Below are 17,919 nucleotides of genomic sequence, written 5' to 3'. Positions count from 1 at the left end.
TTAGCTCACAGTTTGTAGTGGTTTCAGTCAATAATTGGCTAGCTACAAGGCAAGGGGGCACATGACAGAGGGGCAGAAAATAGCAAAAGCAACAGAGAGAAACAAACCTCCTTCTGTACCTTATACTGCACGCAGGCTACCTGCCCTAAGGCAGAGGCTGCACTCATACCCTTAGTCCCATATTGGACACGAATCTATTACAAACTCCAGATTCAACTGCCTCTTAAAAGTGCCCCCCCGCCGACCACATGAGGCTTTGGGAGGATATCCAGACACAAACAGTAACAGTTTTAAGGCTGGGTTCAAGCTTGTGATCCTCCTACATCAGCCTCCTAAAGTGGTGGGATGATAGGCATGTGCCACCATGTCCAACTGACAATGCATTTTTACTTAAAGAACCGTGGTTAATCCCCATATAATGGTTTGGGTTTTGTTATTCCTGCTTTTAAAATGAGCAAAATGAGGCTCTGAAAGTCCGAGGGACTTACTTAAAATCTCAGAGTATGGGGCATAAACAACCCTGGGTGTCCTCTCACAGGCCAGTGCTTTTTCTACTTAATATCACCACCATTCTTACTGCTGCAATGGTGACTTGCAGTGTGCACAATGCTGCCTTCTTAAAATCTCTAAACAAAGCATGTCCACTTGACTTTTGGTTAGGGTCTTATTGTCACTGGAGCCCATAGTCTGAATGACTGGTCTCCCTCGCCCCATTTGTTAAATTCTCCATGACTCCTTCCTCTTCTGCAGATTTTGCTATCTAAGGTAAGGAGTGTTCCCCCAAACACTAGCATGGTGCAGGCAGCCCTGCTCTGCCTCTTCTTCCTCCTTCCCGCACTCTCCCAGGCTCCCCAAATGGAGCACAACTATACTTTAATCTCTCTTTACTCTTCTGCCAATTTGCCCAGGCTGCCCCAGATGCCTCCTTACTTTACGCAAATGCTTTTGTATTGCTCTGGGAATAGCCTAATTCTTTCCTTCTCTTTTACATGTTAATGCTCTGACTTATAGCAGCAGTGGTAGACAGAAAGAAAAAACAGTAAACAAAGACATTCATTCTGTTTCACATTGTGAAGGGTACAAGAGGGCTACTGGTGATGTTTTATTACTAGATGTGAGGATGCCCTCTGGAGAAAGTTCCATGCAGTGTATGCATACAAGGTGTGTGGACATCTTCTTTATGCATTGCTGGACTTCAATAAACAATGTCAACCAGTGCACTAGCAGTCTTGTGGTAGGGAACCAGCCATCTACACTCAAGCTGAAGCAAAACGGGATGACTTTCTTATTATTCTTGTCTTAAGCCTGTATCTGTATCTGGTATACAGCAGTGCTCAAAAGCATACCTGGGTGAAGGGATCACCCGATCAAGTAATTTATAAAATAAACTTCTTTTCTGAGTGACCATTTGGGACAATCCAAAACTGAAGACCACAAAAGTGCCTCTCATCTTGTTAATGGTTGAACAAATTGCACATGGGTACCAAGGAACACTGCTCATCAATAAAAATGTAACAACTTGGGTAGACATCAAGGGCATTGCACAGAGTGAGAAAAATCAAAGCCAAAAACAGGTCCTGCATTGTATGATTTCACTTATATAACGTTCTCAAAATCATAAAATTATAGAATTTAATGGCTGCTAAGGATTGGGGATGGTGGAGAGGAGGGTGACAGATGCGATTATGAAGCAGTGGCCTTAGGAAGGTCTTTGCAGGATGAAACAGTTGTGCCTCTATGTACTTTAATGAATTTGATGTTCTGATATTCTGGTTCAGACAATGCTCTATAATTACATATGATGTAGATATGAGAGGAAGCTCAGTTTAGGATACACAGGAATATTTCTGCAACTTCCTAGGAATTATATAAGTATTCCAAAATAAAAAGTTAATCTTTTTGGGCCGGGGGTTCAGCTCAGCAGCATAAATGCCTGCTTGGCAAATGCGAAATTGGGACTTTGATCCCCCATACCAAAAAAAAAAAAAAGTTTTATCTTTTAAAAAGTATTTTCTGAGGTCATTTCTACTTTCTGTTTGACTGTGTCTGTATGTTACAATAACTTTCACGTTTAACGTTTTACAATCTCAAAATACTTCTATGCAAATTAAAAATCACATTCAAAATCACAACACTTCAGTAATGTAATTGCTCATATCTCCATTTTACAGACAAAGACCAAAACTCAGTGGTTTACTGAAAGGCACATGATTGGTATTTGGCAAAGTTAGTATTTAAACCTGATTCAATAAAACCCACATGTCTTAGCTTTCTCAACTTCAAAATATGGTTATATGGCTAAGATATAGCCTCTAGATATACGTCCAGTTAAAACACACATGCATTCTTCTTGTACCCTGGCTTCCCTACCTCTGAGTTATCATGGGTAGAGGGTTGGTGAGTTAGAGACCAGACTCCAAGCCACTAAATGGAGCCACTGGGGAGGCTCATCCATCATTCTACTGTCCAGAAGAATCCATGCTACATAGCAAGTGGCATTAGAACATCCAAATTTCCATTTCTCCCAGACTTGGGATTGTTGAGATGCGAATCCCAGTGGGCTCCTGGTTCCTTATGTTTGTAGGATGCCTGGTTGTTGGCTGGTTTCTGCTCTTCTGCCTTTACTTGACCACACATTATCTCCTGGGCTTCAGCCCATCACAACCCATTAACCCTGACCACTGACAACACGCTATACCATGGAAGCGAGCAGTGAAAATGTCTTACCAGATTAGTGAAGATGTATGTGTAATAGGCTGACACCATCCCTAGTTCAGCTGCCTGCAAAATAAAAAGAAGAAGATTAGATAACAAAAAGTCACTGGCAGTGAAAGAGCCACAAGGACCCCAAGGGGCTACCGTGTTTCTGGCCCACTGCCTTCACTACCAGGCACAGTAGGGCGTCTTAGCTGAGTCTTATCTTGCCCTTGATCTTGGAGGATGGAGTACAGAAACACCAACCTCCAGGGCAGGTCTTTACACCTCCACCCTACTCCCTACCCCTGCAGTGATACAGTAGCTCAGGTTCTCATGCACAACACAGTCCCAAGGGTATAAAGGATACTATGGAACTCAAATGGCTTCAAGAGAAATGAAGTAAATAAGAAAATAGACTTAATTATTTCTACGACTATTAACAAACAATATCAATGGCTAACATTTACCCACTATGCCGCGTGCGCCAGCCTCTGTAAAGCATTCTACATGTATTAACCATGGGAAGTAGACACTATTTTTCTTCCTACACTCCCATTTTGCAGCAGAGGAAATTGAGAGGACTACAAGCTAAGTGCCTTATACAAGGTCACATGACTCATACTGGAAAAGATGAAATAAAAGCCCGCAGTCTGATTCAGTGCTTTTAACCACACTATACCCTCCTTGAGGATGACGGTATCAGTGGAACTACACACACATCCTCTTAGAGACCTGGCATAGATAAAAGAGGCTGTCAGCTGTACGCAATGCCCAAGTGAACTCTACCCATGGGAGATTCATTCTGCATTTACAATAATACAGGAAACAAGAGAATCATTTGCAAACTTTGGTCCTTCACTTGTAACGAAAAGCAAGTTGCCTGCCACATGCTTCACCCTTGATCACAGCACAGGAGCACAGCTGAGAACTGTGGCATCAGAAAAGGCTGACTTTTGTCTGATCTTTGTACCTATCATAAATACCCCTGACCAACTTTCCCTGTCAGTGTGCCCGGCTTTGAGGGTGACGATTGCTACAGAAACTGACAGGTAGATCAGGTAAATAATGAGCCCACTCTCTCCAGGGCCTTCATCCCATCTGACAGTTGGTTAGATTTTCATAATATATCCAGCAGCTCAAGGCCACCGGGAGAGTGTTCCTGTCATGACTGTTGAGGTGGATGGGGGAGTAACAAGACCAGAGATGCTTGCATTTCCTCCTACATAGAGTTTATCTCCCAAGGAACTCAAATAACTTTGTGAGCACTCTTCCAGGACCCCTTGTAGCCTACTTGAGAAAAAGACTAGGGATTATACCTCTGTAACCCAGTGGGCAGCTGAAGTACAGAAGGGCTTAGTGACAAAGAAAAGATCACCCAAGCCTCTGCGGTGAGTCTCCGTCTCCTGCTAAGCAAAGCTACACTCCTCCTGTGCTTGCATGATGAGATATGGCAGGACACTTTTCCTCCACCTGGCCACCCACACATGTGTCACACAGTCCTTAGAGAGGACAGCTGCCTCCCACGCTGCCCAGAACCACCAGAGTCCACTGATGCAATGGTGGGCTGGGGGTGGAAGGCACAACAGTTAAAATCCATTTTCTGAAATCTGCTGTCCTAGAGATAAAACAAGAGATTCTTGGCTTTTAAGACCTGAATTCTGGGTAAACATGGAGTTTGCTACAGGAACAGCAGCTCAATAAAGTAGGGGATTACTCCATAAATCCTCCTGAAATCAGGAGATGGTAGAGGGCTGCCAAGCTATAGGAGCTGGCACCCATGCACACACAGGGGCTCCCAGAAGCCCCCTGCAACAGCCTGCACACTCACACTTTCGTACACTGAGTCTAACCTTGCAGAGGGCCCAAGGCCCCGGAGACCCTGGGAGGGAGACCCATGGAGCTCCAGAGAAGCCTGAGGAGAGGGCAGGTCTGCCTGCCTGAGGCCACTAGGATGTCAGGCAGGAACAAAGAAATGGCACTTGGCTAGTCTTGCAGCTCATTGATCAGTTTGGCTCCAAAGACTCAGAAGCTGGGGGCAGAGAGGGGGTTCAGAAAAGATGGCCATAGAGTACCCAGCGGAACTGTGTGTTAGTGAGGGTCGTTACAGGCAGAGTTTGCTTCAAAGCAGAGCCACAAAAAAACACAAGAGGAAAAAAAAAAGAAACAACAACAATAAACCCATAAAGCATTTTTAACGGAAATTCTCACTATTGGCAAGGGGGCCATAAGACACCTTTATGCTGCCGCTATGAGTATAAACCGTGGCTGACTTCTAAAAGGCAGCCCGGCAAATCATCCCCAAATCCTTACAACTATGCATACTTTTAACTCCGAATTCTACTTCCAGAAATTTACACCAAGGAAATATTCATGAATCTGCATAAAGATTTATGTACAATGATGTGCATCCCAGCACTATTTATTATGGCAAAAGATTGGAAACAACCTGTTTCTCCAACAATAAAAGGGTTGGTTAAATAAATTATGGGACATCTAGATGATAGAAAATGATGCAGCCATTAAAATATTTGTAGAAAAATACTAAATGACAAGGAGAAAATGCATGCCAGATCATTAAGTGAGAAAAAAAGCAATTTACAGAAAAGTTTGTACAGGGTGGTAATAATTTGGGGGGGGGGGAGATATCTGCAGCAGCGAAGCTAGGCATCAAAATTTAAGAGTGGTAAACTCTGGAAGATGGGATTGTGAATGAAATTTATTTTCTTCCATGAGCCTTTGAAAGTACAAACTCAAAAAAATTCAATAACTAACTAGTTACTTTATTGGGGTGGAGGAGCCCAACTTCATATGCAAGAAGTCGGGGAATAATCCTGGATAAAGAGCTGATGCCTGAGGTTCCTACCTGGGGCCTGCCCAGGCAAAGTCCAGCTATTGCCCTCTGCGAAAGAGAAGGGACTTATCTATATCTACTAAGCGGAAACTCTCTCTACTCCTCACTTTCCCCAAGGCTGACATTCAGCCCTTGAAACCTAGAGACACTTTTCCATCCTTAATAACTCCATTGATGATAGCTCCAGACATAAGAGAAGACAGAGAAAAAGGAAGAAAAGAGAAAAAAATGATGCTTCTGAGGTGTATGGGGGGATGGCTGGATGTGACTGAGCTGGGTAGACATGCAGACAGATGTGGCTTTCATGCTGTGGAAAATTACTATAGCAACAGGCTGAAGGGACAGCTCTCTATACTGGGAGAACTCATTCGGATCACTTATTACCTCTCAGACAAACACTAGCAGAGAAGGGGAAGGTGGGAAGGAAGGAGAAAGGGAGGAGAGAAAGCAACAATCACTTGAGTATCTACCAGGCTCCTCAGTTGGGCAGAGGTTAACTAGGAGACTTGCGCCCCAGTGCAAGATGACAGGTTGTGTTTAAACGTGCAATTTTAAATGGCATTAGAAGAAGCCAATGTGCTGGAGAGGATGAGGGAGCTGCTGAAGAGCCAGGGCAGAGCCTAGAAGCAGAGCTTGCTCTCTCTGGGGTGGCATATGCAGCCTGGCTACCAGCCCAGCTGAGCAACTCCCCCAATTCCTGGGAATTTGTCCAGAGTGTAGCCAGCATGGACCCCTCTCCCCAACCCCCTCACCCTCCACCCCTGCCAGGCTTCACGCAGCATCCTAGTCTGGAAGTGTATGTGCCCTAACTCTGGGCTGGCGCCTGCCCCTCTGTCTCTGAAACAACAGAGAAACTGCCTAACTTGCAGGTGGAGCTGAGCAGGCCCCACTGCTCACAGGGTTGGCCTTGGACAAATCTGCTCATCTCCCAGAGCCTCGGTGTCTTCATCTGTATGACGAAGACAGCATATATACCTCTCATCATCGCTGGAGGACTATTTCAGGAAATGACAAAGAAATGCTTTGTAAACTTCTAAACACAGCCTCGAGATTAAAGACAGGGCTGACAGAAACACACCCTGGTGTGATCATCCTGGCTGCCAATACATGCATCTACTTCCATAGCACTGAACAAGCAAGCTCTACTGGAAACACAGGGAGGGGCTGGTCAGGGTTCAAATTCTGCTCGTGGCTGAGGACAGACAGGGCTCAGAGATGCTTGAGGGAAGGAGAGAGGGGAGAGAAGATGCTCCACCCCCAGCAGCACCCCACCCCCAGCCGACTCCCACCTTCAGGAGGATGGTGTGGGACATGGAGGCATTGGCATGGATGATGATGGTGGCTGTCTTGTCATCCCGGATCTCCTTGAGGAGTGGGGTGGGGTCCCGGGTGTCATCCAGCATCCTGACGGAGAGTGTGTCCTTGGAGATCAGGAACTGCCGGAGCAGCTTCTCTAGGTTTAAAAGGCCTGGAGAGGGAGAGAGGAGGAGGTACCTGAGGTTCTGCAGTACTAACGGCCTCAACAGACGCTGGGACCATTCAGGACGCACAGTCACTGGCTTGGTGTCGGGATCTCAGACAGTGTCGAGGACCCATGACATCACATGACCAGGTTTCCTGGCCTCCTGCCATTTTAGTACACTAAAAAGAATGCTCACAAGGTCCCGTCCTCTCCCTGATTCCCTGAGGAGTTCCCTTTTAAAGAGGATCTTGAGGCTTCCTGATGAGGTGAGACCATGGCCACAGTGCACCCAGTGGCAAAGAGCTGGGATCAGAGCCCACCAGATTCAGGTCTCTTTCCCTACTTCCTGATCTTTGCTTGTGGCCTTGGTTTCCCCATGTAAGTGAGGACTTTTACAGCAGTAGCTCTCAGGGAGGTGTGAACATTCAACGAGGCAGCATGCAAAGAACTTAGGCACCTATTAAACCCACAAAAATGTCCTAATGGGCTCTAGAAAAGGTCTTTGGTTCCATGTTAGAGGTGAGGGAGGAGATTCCTCACAATCCCAAAGCTCAGAAAACAGGTCTAGCACATCTCTGAACTCTTCAGAGCCCCACGGCTCCATTAAGACATGGTATTATCATGATTATAAAAGGACGAGCTTTCAGCTACATTCCAGCAGGCGAGACCTGGCCCAGCACAGAATGAAGAGACTGTGCACCAACGCTAAGCACTCTCCCTCCCCTCCTGCACGCCTGGTTACTTGCTTCCTGGAAGCTGTGGTAGGAGGAGATGGTCCTGAATGATGCCCCCGAGACAAGAGCATCTCCATGCAACCCTGATTGTGGAAAGGCAGGCTGGGGAGGGTGTGTGTGTGTGTGTGTGTATCTGAAGGGTCACCTTCCAGGAAAGCAGTGGCCTCGACTCCGATGAAAGGAGACTGGTAGGCATTTCCTCCCAAAGCAATAACAAGAGTAACATTTATCACACACTTGTTACGTTCCAGCTAATGTGCTAAAATCTTTAGATGGCCTATCTCATGTAAATCTTCACGATAGTGCTATAAAGGCCCCAGATTAGGAGGAGGATGGGAGCAAGGGAGGTGAATCACTCACCCTACATGCTGTGGGTGGTGGGGCAAAGGTTGGTTTTTACCTATTCAAACATCTGCAGGTTGCTAGTTTCTTCTGTACTGGCAACTCGAAGATCCCTAATTCAAAGATGTCTTAAATAGAACCCCAAAGATCTTCTCTGCATCCTTCTGACTCTCAGAGATCAAAGGATGACCGAGAAGGGGCACTGAAGAACATTTACCTGACTTCTCAGGTTACAGAGACGCCATGACTTGCCTGGCCACACAGAGACACAAGGACACAGCTGGGATCACAATCCACATTTTCTGACCTCCATCCAACTCTCTTTTGAGGAGATTATGTCGTCTCTTGGGGCAAACGAAGCAGGGGCAATGGGTTTAGTGACTGGAGAGACCCAGTGACGTGTGTGGGGACTTAGGGAAGGGAAGCTCATGGTTCAGTGGGTTTTGTTGTTCTTGTGTTTTATTTTAACAAGAAGAACCAGCATTAGAGAGCAAGAGGCCAGCGCAGTGAGACAGGAAGGAACTCTGACCTTCCTCCACTATTTTGGGAAAGCTTTCCAGGGAGCTGGCGGTTGTGGCAGGGTGGAAGCAGCCCTGTGTGGACCTGTTCTTTACAAAGGTTGTATGAAGAGCCACGCTGTGCAAACCAAGATATGAAGTGGGCCTTTCCTCTGCCCCAGGCAGCATCTCTGCAGAGGCTGGTAATGCTCACCTCTGGCTGCGTCCCTACAGTCCCTCCTCACAGGATCCCATCTATAGGGGCTCTCATGCTGCAGGCACTTCTCAGTCCTGACCCAGAAGATCCAGATTCAAGCTCAGTCATTCCTCACAGACTACATAAACATCTAACCACTCCGAGGCTCCAATTTTCTTCTGTGAAATGGGTACAGGAGGGTGAGAACTCCAAGGGACCATGGGAAACTAGCTGGAAACTAATTCAGGCTGCCTCCCTGTCAGTGATCCTATATTTACTTAACCCGATAGGAGCTCAAGGGCAGGCCTCGAGAGGTAGCCTTCTCCAGTGTCTGCTCAACTGCACTCATGACCTTCCCTGAACACAAGGCCAGGCAGTGAGCAGAGTAGATGGACCAGATTCAGCTCCCACCCTCAGGGGGCTGGAGTCCTTGGATACAAAGCTAAATTCACAGCAAATCATATTCCTAGTTTGTCTGGCTTGGTTTGGTTTTCTTTGGTGAAGCTTCATTTTATTTTATATTAAGCAGAATATTCACTGAATGTCCTAGTTACTTTTTTCTCCTTGCTGGGACAAAATACCCAAAACCCAAAATGAAGGAAGAAAAGGTTTATTTCTTACAGGTTGGAGGTTTCAGTCCATACTCAGTTGGCTCCAAGGCAGTGTGGCATGGTGGGGCAGCCATTCATGGCTAGCTGCAAACAGCATGCTTGAACCAGCAAGAGAGATACACACCTTCTTCCTGCCATTAATCATATCCTAGCTCCACCCCTAGGTGGGTGAAACATTCATACCACCAATCCAAGCGCTAGACAACGAACCAATCACAAATGCTAGATCTGGTAGCGACCATAATTGCATGAGGCTTGGGAGCCACTGCCAGAAACCATGACACTGAATCTTCCTCAGAGATGATGTCAAAAGCAAATTCCTGCTTGGACAAAGGTCTGGGAGTCCGACCCCAAAGACACCAGAAGCCAGGGGAGGACACAGAGGTAGTGCTCCTGAGGCCTCTGCCATCTCTCTGGCATTCTGGGGTCGAGGCAGGGCCATACCTGGGAAGTGGTAAACAAGGGAGGCATGGTGCCAAGAGTTCTGGCGGGTAGTATGGAGAATCTTTGGACCCTAGCTGGGAAAGAGGCCAGAACCCCTAGGAGTCTCCAAATTGGCAATGAAATTCAGTGGGATTGTTCAAGGAAGCCCATGGGAAGACAGCAAGATTATGTACAGTATGGTGATGATTGACAAAAGCAGCCCAGGCACCCATGTCCCTTAAAAACTGAAGGGTTCTGTGCTTCCAGGGAAAGGAAGTCCCCCAGACATCGGATATCCTGGACATTGTGCTCCTATCAATCCTCCTGCTACTTGGAGTCCTCTGCTGCCCTTTAAAAGAGAGCAGTACAGCCCTCCAGTCCACCTAGCACCCTGCCTGTTCAGAGAGGCAGAGTGGGGACAAGCAGGAGCGAGGAGCAGCTGGGCCTGGGGAGGTGTGCAGCCCACCCACAATCCCCTACCAGAGTCACCCCTTTTCCCAACCTCGTGTGTGTGTGTGTGTGTGTGTGTGTGTATGTGTGTGCATGCGTGTGTGTGTGTGATAACAACCACCAAACAAAGCACAATATCAGGACATGAATGTAACTCCAACCCTGCCAGGCAGGCAGAATGGCAACATGGCACCTCTGTGTCCACGTCTGTGACTTCAGAATGACCACACTGCCGGGTTACTGAAGGAGTGTTAAGGGCACCTCTGCCAAGAAGGGGCTCAACAAATCCTGCTTTCCATCCACTCCCAACTCCATCTCCTCCCTGAAAACATCTCTCCCTTTTCTAGTCTTTACCCACAGCTCACTTCTCTACCTTTTACAGGATTTATTATCCAGTCCCCCAAATACAGCCCTTGGTTATAAACCATGTAAGGTATTTGATAACATGTAGATGATTGTCAGTTTACAGTGGGATTATGTCCTGATCAACCCACTGTAGGTTAAAAATACTGTAAAGTGAAAATGCATTCAACACACATAACCTCCTGCACATCACAGCGCACCACAGAGTATGGATTGTTTTCCCTCATGATCTTGTTACTGACTGTGGGCTGTGACTCGCTGCCACTGCTCTGTGTCAAAGAGTAAAGGACTGCAAAAAAAGATCCCAATGCAAAACTCCAAGTCTTTTTTTCCCCCCTGAATGTACATCATTCTTCTCCATGGTAAAGTGGAAAAACTGTGAGTCAAACCATCACAAATCAGGAACCATTTGTAGACCTATGTAAGTGTCATTTGTGTGTGATTGATACATGAATTCTTTCACAGTTTTGAACAACTCCACGCAGCCCTGGGATGCAGGGTGCAGTGTTAGCCTGGACTGCACCTAACTAGAGAATGGGAGGAATAAAGACTCTGCGCCTTAACCATCCAGGGGAGCAGCAGTGTCAGGTTGGGGCTGTCGCCATGTCACTAGTGGACAGCGGAAGGAAGGGTGCTGGCCAGAGGAAACACAGGAAGAACAGTCCCAGGGCAGACTTGTTCTTGGCAGCCTCAAGGACAAAAGCCAGGAACACGAGTGGGTGGGAGTCACGGAAACAAGACTTCACTTCAGATTGAAAAGAACCCTCTGTTTGATCTGTTAAAAGACACAGTGGACAGCATGTGAAGTGGTGAGGTCCCCACCACTGGAGGTAGTCAAGTAGAGACTGAAGCCCCTCTTGAGGACTGTAGTAGAGGAAATTAAACCGGTGAGTGGAAAGTTGAATTAGAAAAACACCGATGTCTTTGCACCTCAGAGATTCTCTAATTCTGTGAATTAGAAGAGGTTATTTTTTAATTGAAGACAGAGGAAGGGATTTGCAGAAGAGAGAGCATCATCAAGCCATATTAAGAATACAAGGAATCTCAGTGCAGTTTGACCTTTTCCAACTGTCATGTTCCTCATTCTGTTTAACAGAACCAAGAGGTTTGCCAGGGGCAGGAGCCGCCAGGGATTCAAATCTCCATTCTTCCAGTCCCCCACTCCAGCCCCACCCTCCTGGGGGACTTGGGCTCAGCAGCAGATCTCCTGCCAGGGCTGGGCTGAGAGGGACCCGAGGAGCCTTTTAGTCTCGCTCAGGATGTCCTGGATGGATCGATGAGAGGCCCAGCAGGCCAGCTGTTCTGGGGGGAAGGAGGGAGGGCATCTTCTGCAACCAGAAGCGGGGGGCTGGGAGGGGTTAGAGGATGCTGGGGAGGCCATGGAAAGCACAGCCAGAGCTGAGCAGGGCCGCAGGTCAGGGACACAAGTACCTAGGAGATGGGTCTGCAGGGGACGCAGAGGAATCCTGCCGGAAAAGGAAGGAAGGAAGGAAGGAAGGAAGGAAGGAAGGAAGGAAGGAAGGAAGGAAGGAGGGAAGGAAGGAAGGAAGGAAGGAAGGAAGGAAGGAAGGAAGGAGGGAAGGAAGGAAGGAAGGAAGGAAGGAAGGAAGGAAGGAAGGAAGGAAGGAAGGAAGGAGGGAAGGAAGGAAACAAAGAAGGAAGGAAGGAAGGCAGGCAGGCAGACAGGAAGCAAGTTGGTTCTCTTTCAAAAGACAGCCTTCTGTGTCTGCCTGACTCCCTTGAGCAGGGCACTGCCGTAGAAAATGCTGATTCCCAGGGCAGACAGCACCTGAGAGAGGGTGGTGAGGGTTTAAGGAGATGGCGTGGGGCTACTGTGGTGTCCCAGCCCTCAGCCTGGAGAGTGCACATCCCTCTCCGCACGACACATGGAGGCTCCCAGGTGTGGCCATCAGACCTTTCCCACAGCTGATTCTGACAGGTGAGGCTGAGGGTTCCAGGTGTCATGACACAAAGTGGAGAGGGGCACAGATGTGGTTCAGCTGCTGGAACAGTGTGTTTCCCTGCTTCCGGTCTTGTCCCATCTCACTCCTGGCTTGGCCGTGGGACAGGTGAGGGGCAGGGGGCAGCAGGGCAGCGATGGACTGAGAAAAGGAGGGCTAACTGAGCCCCGCTGAGGCCATCTCTCCTAAGACACAAGGATGGGAGGGGAGGGACCTGGCCTCCTAATTTTAAGGTGAGTGTGTCCAGCTCAGACAGGAGGTCTCCCCTGGAACTATCCTCCAGCCTTCCTTGGGGCCCCACAGACAGAGGGGAGCTCACAGCTACCCCAGGAGGGAGGCCTGAGCATCATTCCTGAGTGAAGACAGATCGAGAGAAACTCAGGGCTTGAGGTCAGAGTTAGCAAACTGGAAATAGGCTGACTCCAAACCCAGGGTTTGACTCCAAGGCCTGGTCGCCCACTTCATCACTCAGAGTGGAAGGTCTTGGTCCCCTCTTGGTCCCCCTGTAACTCAGGAAAGACAGCCCCACACTTCTGTCTTGGCCATGAGGCTCAGAGGGGCAGGGAGAGAGGGAGATGTGACTTTGGAAGTGAATTTTAGCTCTATGTTCTTCATGAGCATAGAAGACTGTTAATAGAGTCCATTGTACATGGCTCTCATGAAGTTACAAGTTATACAAGTTTAACTTACAGAATTTAGGGGCTGGAGATATAGCTCAGCGGCACAAGTGCCTGCCTGGTAAGCACAAGGTCATGATTTGGTTCCTAGTACCAAAAAATAAATTAAAAAATTACAAAATTTAATTTTTTTAGCTAGAAATAGAACCCAGGATTGGCAATTTTAACATTTTAATGAGATCATATAAAAACTGTCAGCATGGGGCTCAGCACATGCTAAGCGTCCATTAATGGGGGGACTGCCCCTTCCACCTGTCAGCACACAGGTGCATGGTTAATTTCTATCATTAGGAGCAAGGGCGTCCCACAGCGTCTCCTATGGCAACGCTAGAAAGGTCCCCTAGGGCCATAGCTACTCTTACACAGGGAATCATTCCCCACCATTTCGTTCTCCACTCCTGCGTCCCCCAGGATTGTCAGACAAAATAACAGTAATTCAACGGGTGTTACGTTCTGGGGCTCAGTTACTTTCTCACCCAATTGCTCCAATATGTATCATCATCTCTGTGTTACCCAGGACAAAACAAAGACTCAGAGACTCTGGTGACCTCGTCTACACCACCACAGCTCCATGTGGTGGAGCAGCTCAGTTTGGCTCCAGAGATTGGTTCCTTTTACTGAGCCATCGTGCCTCTTTCTCTTGGGAGAAACAATTCCCTCCTGGGGTGGGAACTGCCTCTTAGCCAAATCTGCTCCTCTCCGGCACAGAGACCATGTTAGGTGAACAGAGCAACCATGGGAATATAGCGCCAGACCTTGGTTTCCCCTCACTCCAGGTCCTGGCGGGCCGCATTTGAAAAGGATCCAAATCTTTTCCTTACCATGGACGCATGTTGTCCACACACAGATGTCAGTCATCCTATTTAGTCCCCTCAGCCGTCCTGGGACAGGAGGAGCACTGTCCCCATTTTATAGACACTAAAACTAAGGCAAGAGGAGCCACTTTGCCCTGGACTGCATAGGTAGTAAATATGTGGCACAAGACCCGGAAACATAAGGCCCAGAGCCACAAAAACAACTAAAAAGACATAAAAACACCAAAGCAAATATTAAAATGAACTTTTTGAGCCATGAACAAAGATAGCAGGAAAGCACAGAGCATGGTATGGCTGCTCTCTGGGTCCAGTCTGGGGATCAAGTAGATTTATGGTTGGAGGAGTGGATCGACCTAAGGGTCCCCACAGCAGCCACCATGGGAAGCCCCACTCTCCCTGGAAGCCCCTCCCCCTAAAAGCCAGCTCCTCAGGTCCCATGAGAGGACCAGAATGGCCATCCCTGGGCAATTCACTCCACTCCCCTCCCAGTCCAATTAGAAATGAACACCTGCAGATACTCTGATATTTCTCATCAAAGGAAAATAATGTAATCCATAATGTATCTCCACTTGGTCCCAAACTTGCTTATTAAAAAAAAATGTACTTTTTGGAAGATGGAGAAAATGTAGCACAATTCCCCATGGAATCATCTCCGTTAGGTGTAATTTCAATGACTGAAAAATAGAATTAGATTCTGTTCCTAATTCTACTCGCCGTGTCTCTTGGCCCTGCATTAATAAGAGAGATGGAGGAGTAGCTCCTCCTGAGCCCTGAGCCACGTTTCCTTTCTGTCCCTCATTTCCTCATCCTTTGATTAGATTTTTAATCTTCTCTGCCCTTGAAGTTCCCCTGCTGCTCCCCGCCCTCCATCTCCTGGCCCCTGTGAGTGGGACCAGCGTCCTCAGCAGCCAGCTCTGTGAGCAGAGAAGCCCAGTAGGACTGCTGAGGCCTCCTGGGCGGAGACGTGGTATTTCCTCCCTCCAGCCACTACCCTGAGGCTGTTTGCACAGATACAGGGCCAAGGTGCTGCAGGAGGAGGAGCCCCAGCTCAGGTCAGAAGAGTCCAGGGACTTGTGACTTGAACAATTATTTCTAAGATGGCAATATGTAATCCATTAACTAGTGATTTCCTACTGCGCATTTTTTTATTCTGTAAACCTGTATAACTTGTACCCCTTCACTGTTTTTTTTTCTTTCTTTTCTTTTCTCCTTAAATAAAAATTAAAAAAAAAAAAAAAAAAGTCCAGGGAGAGACTGACTGCAACGCGTGACCTGAAGCTTCTTACCTGCTCCAAGACTGTGTTCTCAGCACTTGCACGATTTGGGAGGTAAAATGGGAAACATAAAGGAAGGTATTTTGCCTCCACAAGGAGATGTGATGAGTGTCAGGGAATGTCCTAGTTCTAGTGGAAGCAGTCGTAGGCTGGGAAGCAACAGTGACAAAGTCTTCAGTGCATATCGGATATTTAACAAATGGAACAATTAATTTCCAAAGCTCGGTAAGGGCTACATCAGAAGGCAAGGCTCTCAGCCTCTGTACCCAGCACGCATCACCCACCCCCACCCGTTAATGCTCCTACTTTATACATGGCACATGGCACACAGTACGTGGTCAGTTCAGGCCTGTCTGAGTGGACTGGCAGCAGTGAGCTTACGAGGAGAACCCTTGATTCTGTTACCATTCATGGGTACCAGGATGCCACACTTGGGGAAGAATATAGCATTTCTTAGCTGTGTTCCACAAAATGTCAACATCCTGTAGATTTTTCTCAGCATCCTTTTGAGGCTCATGGTCAAATCTATTTGAAGATGATAAAGTAAATAGTTATTCTGGCTATAGGACATCTCAAAAAGTCCAGGTTATTGTGTATTGTCACTCTATTAGGAGTGAGGGTATGCAGGATTTTTTTTTTTTTTTGGCATGGAAAACTGCCCATAATCCATCATCATCATCAGAGCAGTGTGGGCCAATAGAGCTTCCTGTGGAAACGGGATTATGCTGTATCTATCTAGCTACTACGGTAGCCACCAGCCGCACTGGCTGCTGAGCACTTGAAATGTGGCTAGTGACACTGAGGAAGTGAGTTTTTAAATCTTTATTTCATGGTAATGAACTCAGATTTAAATTTAAATAAGTGGCTTGGGGCTGCTGCACTGGTAACACAGATCTAGAGGAGCCCAGTCTGAGAAATACTTGATAGCATATTGGGCAGTGATCCAGGTTCAACTCCTGGCTCTCCCATATTCATACGGGACATTCATACGGGCCTGTTACACTGTTCTCTTGGTCTCAGTTTCCTCATCTGTAAACGAAGGGGTGGGACCCTGTTTGGTGAGCACCTACCAAGGTCCCTCCCTGCAACTCCCAAAACTCCACTGCACCACACTGCCTGGAAGCTCAGATCATCTTTTTACTATCTTAATGCTTTCTGTCCATAGGCCCTGCTTATTCTACAATGAGGATGCTTTCTTTGTCTCTCTGTCTCTGTCTCTGTCTCTCTCTCTCACTGGGTATTTAAAGCAGGGCCTCCCACATGTCAGGAAAGTGCTCTACACTCAGTTACACCCCAGCTCTTTTTTAAAATGCATAGTTTGAGATAGGGTCTCAAAGTCCACTAAATTGCCCAGGCTGCCCTCAAACTGACACTCTTTCTGTCTCAGCCTCTTGAGTATCTGGAATTATAGACATGCACAGATTATATTATTTATTTCTGCTCCAAGAGAAGCACCTAATACAGTACCTAGGACATAAGAGATGTCCAATAAATACCCATTGATCAACTGAGTGAGGGCCTGGCACGTTTTCATACATGCCCAGCTTTCTACCCCTCTTAGGACCAGGCTATTGAAAAAGGGTTGGGGCCAATTTTCTTTCTCCAAGTCCTGAGTCCCCAGATCCTTGGATCTAGGTTCCAGTTTGCCAATCCTTTATAATGGATCCCAAAGCAATCTTCTTCCCAGTGGCACACCCATGATTAGATTGGCCTTTCCTTTAAGGACACTGCTCAGGGGAGAGACCTTCAAGCTCCCTCCACAGATACCGCCTGAAGTCCAGGCTCCCTCAGCTGCTTCTCAAGGTCTTCTGTTCTCTTCCCTATTCTTTTCCCACCTTTAATAGCCACTCTAGGCGTCACCCTCCTCCTTCCTAGGCATGGCATGAGGCTTCCGGCTTTCTTCACTTACACAGGCTCTCTTCTCTCTTTATCTGAATCTTTTTCATTCTTTGAAACCCTGTCCAGGTCCCAAAGCCTTTCCTGGTACCCTGTACGCAGGCTCCCTCTTGAGTAGCCACTGCACCCATTTGACATCTAGCACAGACTGCCCATGACCATCTCATGTTGATGGCAGAATCTCTCTGGAGCCACTGTCCAGCTCTGGAATGAGTGCTGGACCTACAGTGAGAAAGTCCACATGGGATTTGGCCCCTGTTGCTTAAGTTGTATGACCTTGGGCAAATCACTTCATCTCTGAGTCTCAACTTCCTCAGCGATGAATCAGGGGATTTTGGCACCTCCACAAACACTGAGCAGTTGGGATAATTAAATAAGGTATATACAAACCATATAGAATTGAGATTCTGCTACCTTGTTACTTGGGTAGCACAGAGTAAATACTCAGGAAAATTGCTTTGAAGTGTGGGTGCAGGTGTCCAAGCAGATGCAAAAGTCTGGTCATGCAGATGGTTCTGACCTGTGACAAGGGACGAGGGCTTTTGCTCTGAATGCTATTGGTATCACTGGACAGAAGGAGGAGTTAAAAATGCAAATGGTTCTAAGAAGCCACAGAGTGGAGCCTAGATGGAAGACACTCTGCCTGTGTAATCCATGAAGAACTGCAGGG

The 17,919-nt window shown here is 47.3% G+C and overlaps 1 protein-coding gene across 1 annotated transcript in view; it reads right to left on the bottom strand.

Moving 5' to 3' along the window:
• Grik4 (glutamate ionotropic receptor kainate type subunit 4) overlaps positions 1–17,919 on the bottom strand; it is a 431,262-nt gene that overhangs the window by 135,064 nt on the left and 278,279 nt on the right. The window contains 2 exon segments of the mRNA XM_063255944.1: positions 2,728–2,781; positions 6,838–7,016. Of these exon segments, the coding sequence (XP_063112014.1) occupies positions 2,728–2,781; positions 6,838–7,016 (233 nt within the window).

This window comes from Cavia porcellus, unplaced genomic scaffold (genome assembly GCF_034190915.1).
Source record: "Cavia porcellus strain 051 isolate PalLab524CR breed Dunkin Hartley unplaced genomic scaffold, mCavPor4.1 scaffold_9, whole genome shotgun sequence".
Taxonomy (NCBI): domain Eukaryota; kingdom Metazoa; phylum Chordata; class Mammalia; order Rodentia; family Caviidae; genus Cavia; species Cavia porcellus.
The sequence above is the reverse complement of the archived record's forward strand: the minus strand, read 5'-3'. Positions and strand labels throughout refer to the sequence as shown.